Source organism: Xiphophorus couchianus, chromosome 24, assembly GCF_001444195.1.
Source record: "Xiphophorus couchianus chromosome 24, X_couchianus-1.0, whole genome shotgun sequence".
Classification (NCBI taxonomy): Eukaryota; Metazoa; Chordata; class Actinopteri; order Cyprinodontiformes; family Poeciliidae; genus Xiphophorus; species Xiphophorus couchianus.
This window is the reverse complement of record NC_040251.1, coordinates 2,039,849-2,051,210: the sequence shown is the minus strand read 5'-3', so window position 1 is coordinate 2,051,210 and position 11,362 is coordinate 2,039,849. Positions and strand designations below refer to the sequence as shown.

Below are 11,362 nucleotides of genomic sequence, written 5' to 3'. Positions count from 1 at the left end.
TCTTGGTGAACTTTAACCTCTTGTGAAGCATTTGGAGTTTTCACAGATAATTACAGAGGCTATACAGCAGCTTCCCACACCTCACCGGCAGCTATATAATGATACATTGGAAATGGAGCGGGCAAATGCACATCATTTTCATTAAGAGCGCTTGCATAATCCAAATTCGTCGTGTGCGAGAAATATAATTAATGCTTTAATGTTTTGGTCTTGCCACTCTTAGCACGGCGAGAGAAATGAATTGTTACATTTTAATGAGAGAAGCGACAGCGCCGGCTTCCTGCGCAACACGGATGGGTTTCTAATTGCACACAAGGGTGACTAACTCAAGGCTCATTAAGGCGATTTATCAGCTTGGCTATTTTTTTGGCAGGACAATACATTTATTTATCCACTGTACTGATAAATACATTCTGTTATTAATCTTCCTTACCCCGGTTCATCCCTTAGAGTATCATTGTTACGGAGAAAAAGAAAACAAGATACAATCTCCCAAGAAAACGTCTTTAATGAATCGTTTGTTGCTGTTTGTACCTCAGATTACATGAAAATACATTTAAGTTGACTGCAAGTATGGCAACATATTCACACATATAAACAAGTGGTGCATTTGTATTGTATGTATAGGTATGTACAACAGAAACACGTTACACTCTGTTTTAAAGTTGTGCAAGTGTGTTATATATACTAACGATTTATAAAATTCCACACACTAAATGAAAATTTTTTAAAAAAGGAGTGTGCCTACGTATATACACATTCACACGCGCACAACCACAGTAGTTCACAAAGGATTAAAGCAAATGTATTGGATTATACATTTCCAGGTCACCTTTAAGTTGACCCCCAACTCCTCACAAATTGCTTGCGAGGTTATTTTTTCAATATTTTTTTTCACGTCTGCATCGTCTTGAGAGCGTGTGTGTGTGTGTGTGTGTGTGTGTGTGTGCTGCAAATAGCTCGGATGGGACAAACGGTGACACACATACGCGCGCGTACAGTCTAGGCTATGCTGCAGCCTGCGGTTGCACCATCAGCTAAATGTTTTTTTTTAAGTACAGTCATCTGAGGTAGACTGCGCAAACTTTACGGTGGTACTCTCTCCTGTTCTCCGTCTGTTTTTTGTTTTTTTTGTCGTTTTCTCTGAAATGTCGACGTTTGGAAACACGCAGATCAAAAAGCACAAGTGTTCTGCAGCTATGAGGTAGAAACGCTTAAAGTAACAATTTAAAAGGCAGGAGGAGAAAAAAACACACACACAACAACCTAGGTTTGCACGGCGTGGAGGGAAAATAAGACTAAATGCGAGAAGGATCACAGCGCGTGTTAGAAGCGAAGCGTAGCATTGACCGCCGCGTTTCAAGTCGTTTGTTGGTCTGCTGTAGAGAACAAGGGGAGAAAGGGAACGCCTGCGCTGCTGTTGTGCGCTCTGAAGTGCATTAGTGGGTTTTTTTTTCCTGTCCAAAGAGACTCTTTCTCCAGAGGATTTGCTGACAGAAGGAATTCTCGCACAGATTGTTTTGAGGGTGGTTTTTCTGACGGACTACTTTGCTTTCCCCCTTGTGCTGCTGCCACACCGCCTGCCTATCTCTTTCCTCGCCGTTGGTTTTGCTGATGCTCAGCAGAACTCTCCTACCCTCTACGTCAGGTGCTGCACCGGCGGTGCTTGTGAAAGCGGGGCCGATCATACACTACAGATAACGGCGATTCAGTAAATGTTTGGTTAAACTTAAAAAAAAAGGAAAAATGACGTCAGGATAACTGCACACAAAAATACGGTCTCCCAGTGGAGTTGGCAAGGAGAGGACACACACTCCTAACGGAATACAGTGAATAACGGAGGACTCACTGTCGTAAAGGACCTTGAAGATTTGTGCTAGTTTCTCTTTGTCTTCATCTGAAAAATATGAACAAATCCAACTGACAATGCAGCTATGCAGAAAGAAAAAAGTGGCAGCGTGTTGCTTGAACTTCCTCACATTTAGTCAAATTTCGGTGTTTTTTGTTGGGATTGTATGTGATGGACCAACACAAAGTAGTGCAAAGTTGGGAATTGTAAGTCTAGATGTATTTACATTTTTTTTTGTAAATATAAATCTAAAAAGTGTGACATACAGTTGAAATCAGCCTCTTGTGAGTCAATGTATGAAAAAGCTTTAAGTCCTTTTATTGTAGCCACAGATTCTCAAACATGAATGGAAACCATTCCCACAAAATGATGCTGCCACCCCCATGTTTCACTGTTTGTATGGCGGGTTTAGTTTTGGATCCCATTTAATGCTTTGCATGCGAACCAAATAGGTGAATTTCCATCTAATACAACAAGATGACCAGTTTACCTGTTTGAATTGTCTCCCAAATAACTTCGTAAGGATGTCATAAAGCGCCAAACTGACGTAATCAGGACTGTCGCTTTTCAGATGCTTGTTTGTAAAAACATTCTGGAAACATGGACATTTTCTTCCACTTCACAAGTACTAGTTGCACTACTTTTGTGTTGTTCCATCACATGAAAAAAGCTCAAGAGGTATGAACAATTTTAGGAAGACAGTAACTTAAAAACCGGGGTAATTTATTTGTGGTGGTCAAATATTTGTGGGTATAAGATTGTTTATTATACATACAACCTAAATAATCTTCCATAAGACTTGGTCAAAATGGATTTAATGGCATATTGGAACTTCAAACAGACCCACATTATGGTTTTCTTACAGTCCTACATGAAAATAATCCTGTTTTAGTTTAAGAACAGAAAGCCAAACTTATGGACAACTTTTGTTTCCTCACTGTACTCCTTTTTCTACTGTTGGTATTGTTTAAAAATTATTTACCCATGACAAAACAAGTCAACCTAACCAGCTAATGCAATTTAGTTGACCTTTTTATGGGCATAAATGAGCAGGTGTTTTAACGTTACTGCTTTAAAATTCAGTAACATTTCCAGAGAAAAGATTAGAGACAGCGAATCAGCTGCCAAACCTCAACTTCATGGATGATAACAAATGAGGTCAAAAACCCATACAGGGAGTCATTTTTGATATTGTAATGATAGTAACTTTCCACTTTAAGACATGAACAGTGTCTTGCGAAAAAAAAAAAGCTCAATTATAGAACTCATCAAAGTTTGTTGTGTAACGTATTTCACTGAAATAGACTGACAAAGAATAGCACATAAATGGGAGATGGGTGGAAAAATGTTTTCAAATGTTTTACATGTAAAATTCTAAAAAGTGCAGCGTGCATTTATATCTTCCCCACGCTTTGAATGGTATCTCTTTGCATGTAAACATGCTACATCCATTCTCTATCAGATCAGGGTAGTTTCCCTGTCCCTCCTGAAGACCTGGCTCTCTACAGCATGATACTGCCACCACTGTGTTTCACAGAACAGCTGCACTTACAATGAGATTAAATGGGTTTAATGATGTATTGGAAAACTCTTTAATGATTCCACAATAAAATCAACCTTCAAAAGTCACCTAAAGAGTTGTGAAATACAAATGCACGCCATACTTTTCAGTTTTTTGGGGTGTTTTTTGGTCAAAAGTATTTATTACAATGTGACAAATTGTGAAAAAGTTCATATACTTTAGAAAGATTGTGGAATTAATTTTATACTAAAAATTGGGAGATAAGATGTCATACAGTATATGGCTGTAGTTAGCCATTAAGCTAACACGTATATTTTCTAATTGAAATTTTTCGTAATGCTTTTCTACAATCTTACAAGTAGAATGACAAAAACAAAACAAAGAAATAAATAAATGCCTGATAAACTGATGGAGCTTCCAAGCAGCATGATCAAACAGCCTAGAGTGTGTTATATGAACAATGGTGATCTACAACATCTACCAGCCTCAACACACCTGCCTGTTTTTAAAGTCTCAAACTCAGCTAGGCAGCAGAACAGTGTTTGGAGAACGAAGGAAATACATTTCAGGATTGGTCAAGAAGATGCAGGCAACTAAAGAGACTGCTCTGATGGGAAAATAAAGACGCAATGCTTTACTCTCAATGTAGATCATGTTCCACCAATCAGAACACATCTAATACATTCATTGTCACCACTTTGTGATTTTTATCCCAGCCCCTTGAGGTCCATCTAAATGTGAAAGATTCTCTTCTCAAATCTTAGTGCTTTTTGTCGAGATTTCCAGAGGTACTGTACAATTTACAAATGCTTTCCTGAGTGTTATTTGCTTGTTTCTTATGTTTGTTTGTTTTGCAGACACGCGACGTAGGGCCCAGACGTCCGCCACCGAAATGGATTGCCGCAACAAAAGACTATAAAGGATGAATAACCACCCCCGCCGCTAACTGTCAATCTGTTTTCCAGACTCTCTGCTGAAGGCTTAAAGCTCTAATAATCATCAGCTCATGCCATGAATTTCGATTGTGAGGCAAATTAAGAGAACTCAGAAAGCACCACTTCAGGCACTTGGAAAGCCAACTAAATCTGAAGAAACAACGACATACAATATATGTACACGGACACCAGGGCGTCTCACACAAAGCTGACTTGTTTGAAATGTGTAAACGGCGCCTGGCTTGTCAAGCGTTTGGATTGAAAATTGTCTCATTAACAGCAGAACTGCTTGTTGTTGAATCAAACCAGGTCTCTGTGAGGACACAGCGGGCTCGCGTCGGCCTTCTGTCGGCTTTTCCCTCTAGCACAACGCTTAAGCCCTGAGGGGAGGAATTGTGGAAGCCTCTTTTTCTCAAGGGCAGTGCCTATTTTGCTCACTGGCTGCAGCCGAACATTTTGTTCCATTCGGTGTAAGTGTCAATCTCTTTCTGCGATATACTTGCTTGGAATTTACAACAGACACCTTCAATGTCCTGGTAGGTGAGGGGCCTGATCTGCCCCCGGGGCATCATGCCCGTCATGTCCATGCCTTGTGCTGAGACATGTAAGAGACCTACAAGGGCCTCCTGGCAGAGTCTGGCCAAGTCCAGTCCAGAGAAACCCTCGGTGTGCTGCACCAGCAGTGCCAGCTCCTCCTCGCTTAAGCAGAACTTGTGCTGGGATTGGGCCAGAACCTGGTTCATAATCTGGTGTCGGGCTGCGCTGTCCGGTAGGGGCACTAGTACCCTCCGAGTAAAGTACCTCCGGAGGCCTTCATCCATATCTTGAGGTCTGCTTGTGGAGCAAATGACTAGGACTTGGTTGCCTCCGTCTTCACCTGAGCTCATAAGGAGAGAGTCCAGCTGGGTGAGTAGTTCCCCCTTCAGTCGGGTGATTGGACTCTCTTCACTGACGTGAGCTGACAGGAGCATGTCCACCTCGCTAATGAAGAGCACCGATGGCTGTCGGCAACGGGCCACCAGGAATGACGCACGGATAATTTCCTCTCCATCCGCCAGCCACTTGGTGGCCAGAGTAGAGCCGCTGAGCTGCAGAAATGTCGCTCCCAGCTGACTGGCAAGGCAGCGGCCTAGCAACGTCCTGCCGCTGCCCCTCGGGCCAAACAGCAACATGCAGCGAGGTGCCGGCCCTAAACTACTGAACATGTCTGGACGAAGAATGGGCCACAGGACCTCCTCCTTCAACATAACTTTGGCCAGTTCTAGACCTGCGATGTCACTCCAGTCCACAGGAGGGCCCTGCTGAATGATTTCTGAGGTCACAAGGTCCAGGAGATGAGGGTCGCAGGTTTTTAATTGCTCCTCGGCAGGGCGGGATGAAGCGGAAGAGGAGGCGGAGGTAGGCCCTGGTGCTGAGTGGGAAAGGTGGAGGCGGTGATCATCAGCACCTTGCTCACTAAGGGAGGGGGAGGTGAAGCTGGCAAGAGAGTCTGCTGACCGTGAGCCCCCCAGGCTTGAGGAGACGTAGGCTGGTGGGGTAAGTGGCCCACCTGTTGCCTGGCTGCCGTACTTTCTCTGCTGCTGCTCTGATGGCATTGCAGACTGTTTCTGAGGATTAAATGGTAGGGATGACTTCTCCGGATTCCTGTCGAAGCCACCCCCGCCCCCACTGTTAGAGCCCCCGTTTGCACTGCTGCTGTCTGCCACCCTGTACATGGGACTCTCTGTTGAGCTCCGTGCCTGGGGATACCCAAAATTCCCGTAAGACGTGTCCATCTCTCCTTGGCCTGTCATATAGAAGGCCTTCCTTTTCAACGTATTGGAGGAACTGCTGTTGAGGGGAGTGGGGGCAATTGGGGTCAGATTGTGGCTCTGGTATGGGTATCCAGGTAAAGCAGAAGAAGGGGGGAGAGGAGTAGGGGCGGCGATGCCTGAGGGGAGGTACGAGGAAGGAGGGGGTGCTCCTCCAGGGCTGTATCCCGGTCCAACTGGGCTCTGAGCTGGGTAGCCAGCTGGGGGGTAATTATAACTAGACAAGTTGGGGGAGCCTCCATTGTAAGCTGGAACAATGGTGGGGTGGGAAGGAGGTGGAGGGGGCTGTAAAAGCCCAGAGTTGTGCAGTGGGGAGGGAAGGGCAGCGGCGGGGGCGGACTGGGAGCTGTAACTACTGTGCAGGTAGGAGCCGCTGTACGTGGCGCCGTATTCCTGAGACGTCATGGAGGAGGAGTGGAGAGCCGTGGCTGAGTGGCTCCCACAGCTGCTGCTGGAGTAGCTGGGCTCGCTGAGGGTGCTGGAAGCCAGGCCTGGGGAGCTGCAGATCCCAGAGACCACTTCAGACGCAGCGGCAACACCTCCCTTTCTGACAGAAACTCCCTCTGGGATACAGCTCATGGGGTAGACGCCATCTTGCCAGGGCTCTGACTCGCCTTTCCGGCCATTCATCACCCCAGGGACCCCAGGCACCTCAGAGTAAGAGGCGGGCATCTCAAGGATCCCAGAGTACTTTTCAGCATACTTCTTGAGCAGGTTGGAGGCGGTGAGGGCAGAAATGTCGTCGTTGGCCCAGGCGTACTGGTAGGTGGCGGACCGTTGCAGATGGCCTGACACCGCCCTGTAGGCCTCAGCCTTGTGGGCTGGGGAGCGGGTGGTAGAGGAGATGTCGAAATGCTGTTCGGCCCACTGGCTGTGCTCGGGGGTCCACTGCATCTTCAAGCCTGAAAAAGGAAACAGAGATATTACCACACAGTCATAACAAGACAATGTGGAAATCAATTAAAAACACCATCAACTGTCTGAAACAAATCAGAAATCCTACATTGAAGTGGAGACTGTACTCCTCACTACTTTACCTCTTTTCCTATTTTGTCCCTTTACAACCACAATCTAATCTATATTATTTGGATTTTATGTTGTAGACCCACACAATGTAGGGTATAAATGTGAAGTGAAAGAAAAAAGAATTATTATTTTGTAAATATAAATTTTTAGTCTTTTCGACCGTCTTTGACTACAATTGCAGCTGCCAGTCTTGGGAGCATGTCTAAACTCCAAAGACTTATTCCCATTTTTCTTTGCAAAGTAACTGATGCTCTCTCCTAGATTTATGTCTGGACTTTGACTGGGCCACTATTAACAAGACTGGTAACTATGAACATACAAATCCACAGTTAATCAAATCTGCCATCATAAAAATTTATGATTTGGCTTGTTACAAAATAATGCAAATAATGGTTTGAGCAAAATTAAGTTTACTGCCAGTTGGAGTGCAAAGATTTTTAACATTATATGAATCCAAATATGATTTGCGGTGTGTTTGTAGACTTACAAAACAACAAACTAAAGAAAGAGAGAAAAAGGTGTTGGAAGTAAATTTCCCAGTCCCTGAAGAAAAGCCTGTCCTCAGCATGATGCTGCCATCACCAACTTTAAGCTAGATTACTTGTAACTTTCGCTCAGCAATGCATTTCCTCACCACTTCTCCATAAACGTCAGATTTGCAGAGTGAGTAACTGCTGTTATTGCTTATGACAGAATACCTTAAAGCTTGAAGTTGTAGCATGGCAGAATATGGGAAAGTTCACAGGGTGTGAATACTTTTACAGGGCTCAGTGTATTGCGGCAGAGAAGGACAGTGGGATGGCTGCTACTGGCAGCCTAATGCACCACAGCCAGACCAATAAGACAGAGGCATTGAGGGTCACTCTATAATCCCCAGCTCATCTGAGGTGGCTGGAGATGGGTTTGAAAATGTGCCTCGCACTACAACTACACAACACACACACACACCCCCGCACGCCCACACACCGATTTGCTCATAGTGCTTTCATTCAACACACACAAACCTGTGCTCATACACACTGACACTTAAAAAAAAGCCCTATGCCTTCACTCGAGCGTGCAGTGGTGCACACACACACGCGCACGCACGCATGCATCCACTGACCCAGACGGACAAACACAGGCACGCACACAGCAGCTGTGGCGAGCTATGAATTACAACACATTGTGTCTCAAGCTTAGTTCCTGTCTGCACGGCTCCACCTTGACCTCCTCTTCTCCGTCTACCTCTCTTCTTCGTACCTCCCCGTTGCCTTGTCTTCCCTCACTCCTGCTTCCATCTTTGCTTTTTTCCTTCTCTCCCCACCACTCTCTTTATTTCTCTTCACCTTCTTTTATTCTGACTCAATCTATTTCGATATATATCTCCCTGCTTTCATTCCCTTTTCTGTGCATCCGCCCCTCCTCTTATTTACTCCGCCTGTGCTCGCGTCGCTGCCCTCCCTTCCTCTCTGCCTCCCCTCCTTCCTTGCTCCATCTCATCTCAGACACGCTCACCTGGCTCTCCCCTTTATTGCCTCGGGAGGCTGGAGAGCCACTGTTTCCTTTAATCCTAGCCAATGCCATCTGCAAACACTGACAGTCACACAGCGACTCCATCGTTGTCTCGCTATCAAAGCCTTGATGCTATCAAAGGCTGGACGGGGCGTAATCACAGCAGCCGCGCGGCAGATTGAACCCTGTTTGATTTGACTTAGTGCACACAAATAAAGGATAATATCGGTGTCATTTAGGCTGCTTCCTGCGACTTATTGACTGGTGGCAGTTGCATGCGGAGAGACCCACAGCTGGGGGTCCGCTGAGCAATGCCCGGCTCTGGAATTGGTTTGCCATGCGTCTATTTGCGAGAGTAAATCAGGCACGCCAAATAAAATCTATTCCCTTCCTGCCATCCGTTTATGCTTCTGCAGACACAGACATGGGAGGAAAAAGCCGACACATTAACACTCTTTTGCTGCCTTCTCCGAGGCTCTGTTTGTTTGGTAACAATGCGGGCAGGGAGTGAATAAGGGGGGATCCCGTCCCCAGACTCTTATTTCCTCTCTCATTCTCATCTCTTAACCATCCCTCTGCAGACGCCAGCGGCTAATTAGCAGAATGGCGATCTGCTAATTGTGTTAATTTACAACATTTTAGCCGAGGGGAGTCTTACGGGGGGGGGCTGGCGAGCCCATCACCCTCTCAGAGTAGCAAGGAAGCAAGAGCAGATCTGAAGTTTTCTATTAGCTGCTGAGCTTCTTTATTACTTTATTAAGGGGCAGCATTTCAGGCGTGTTTACATTTATTAACAGGAAAAAAAAACAGAAAAAGATTGCTTCAATCTTAATAGAATTAAAATTTCACCATCAGGATTTGATCTTAAGTTAAACTATGCATCAGTTATATTTTTGCTAACTGCAGACTTGAAATAAATTATCTTGGCTGTGGCATATTCTTTTAATAGCAGGTATGTTGCCATGGTGAACTTATGTAAAACAGCAAAAAAAAGTCTTCCAAGGGGTTAATAGCCTGGAATGCTTTGAAGCATATATTCAACATGCTTAATTTAAAAAGGAAGTATTATGTAAAATTGATGTTTTTGAGCTTTAAATGATGTTATAATGTTATTCCCTCATCAGAAACATACCCGGAGTGTTGCCTTGATTCGTTCATAAATGTTGGAGAAATACATTACTCTCTTGTAAAACAATTAGCCATTGGGATGCCTAAATGTTTGGAGCTGCACTTTCCAGCCGAGATTCTGCCTCACAAAGTGCCCCTCGCCCGCACAGTCCCTACAGACTAGCGGCAGCAGCAATTAGCAACTATGAGTCTGCTGGGCATATCATAGGAACTATTTCTCAGTCTGATGCTACAAAGAACATTTGTAAACAGCTTAACTGAAAAACGACATTATCTTGTCGTTTTTAAGTGTTTTTAAGCAGCAGACCATTTAGTTTTCTGTTTGTTTACAGAAAACGTATTGATAGAAGCTCAAATTATTTAGACGTGAGGAAGTGTCAGAGAGAGTAGGAGCTTCTTAAAGAGACAGAGGTCAATTTCAAGCCGTCAAATTGTGAAGTAAATTTTCTTTTATGTTTGATATACACAGCGATTGAAGGTAATGTAGTTACTTCATTGCGCTATAAAATGGTACTATGTAACCCAGTAAAGGGGTCTGAACACAAATGTATGCTACACTTCTCAAATGTATATTTGCAAGAGCATTTGAGAAACCGTGTAATAACTTTTGTTCCACTTCATAATTTAGGTTTGCGTCACATTTTTCATTACAGTTGCTATTTTTTCAAATATCCACATGAAATAATTGACATTAAAGTCCACTGAGCTGTTTCTAAATGAATACTTTCACATTAAATTAGGGGAAAAAAGCATTTGTGGTCAAACACTAAGCTATTTTTCTGGGAATTAGCTGAAAAGTCCTAAAAGTGTATTCTTTCAATGGGGTTTTCATTTAGACAGATTTAAGTTTTAAACTTACTTTCACATATGATCTTAAAGTAAACACTGGCATTTCTCATAGGGTAGATTGTTTTTAGAGTAGCCTTGTATGTTTTAAAGGCCAGAAATTTATTCACACAGAGCATGAACAGCGAGGTTTTATTAAACCTTACCGAGTGGTTTAATAAAAAATAAAAAACACACACACAAAAGTAGACTTAATTTTCCAATGAGACAATAATTTCAGCCAAATGATACAACTCCTCTGTGAGCAAGTGATTTAAAGTTGTTTTCTGTGTTCTCGTACCGTCTGATCTGTAGCCAAAAGCTACATGTGGGTTTGGCTGCAACTCTCTATAGCTTTCACATTACCTTTTCAGCACCACTAAATAATATATAGCTGTAGATAGCAAGGATAACATTCATGAGGTAATGCTCTCGGCAAGTTTCAGCCTCGTCCTCTGCATCAGTAAACACACACGCTCTCTAACAAACTAAGTGTGTATTCCCCGTCTGGCTCAGGAGCTTTAATAACCGCATGTGTTCTCACAGCAGCTCTCCTCTCTGCAGATAAACAGGCCGGCTATGAAGCGCCTTCCCTTGATTCCATGTCAATCTGCAGTAATGCTTCTGCAGAAACATCCATCTTTATGTCATTTTACGCTAGCAGAAATCTGGATATTGGCCCAGATTGATCAGGGAATCATGCACTTTACCTCTGCCTGTAAAATACGTCAGTAAGTTTTTATGGAGCAGATTCAACACAAATGTTTATTTC

The 11,362-nt window shown here is 43.8% G+C and overlaps 1 protein-coding gene across 1 annotated transcript; it reads right to left on the bottom strand.

Annotated features, from left to right (window-relative positions):
* Positions 1-490: 490 nt before the first annotated feature.
* LOC114141264 (fidgetin-like) lies at positions 491-7,021 on the bottom strand. Its single transcript, XM_028011757.1, has one exon. It carries the CDS (start codon positions 7,009-7,011, stop codon positions 4,741-4,743), a length of 2,271 nt encoding a protein of 756 aa, XP_027867558.1. The 5' UTR covers positions 7,012-7,021; the 3' UTR covers positions 491-4,740.
* Positions 7,022-11,362: the final 4,341 nt, after the last annotated feature.

Bases quoted from the DNA above. Each gene is read 5' to 3' on its own strand.
- LOC114141264 (XM_028011757.1), bottom strand. From the start codon at position 7,011: ATGCAGTGGACCCCCGAGCACAGCCAGTGGGCCGAACAGCATTTCGAC.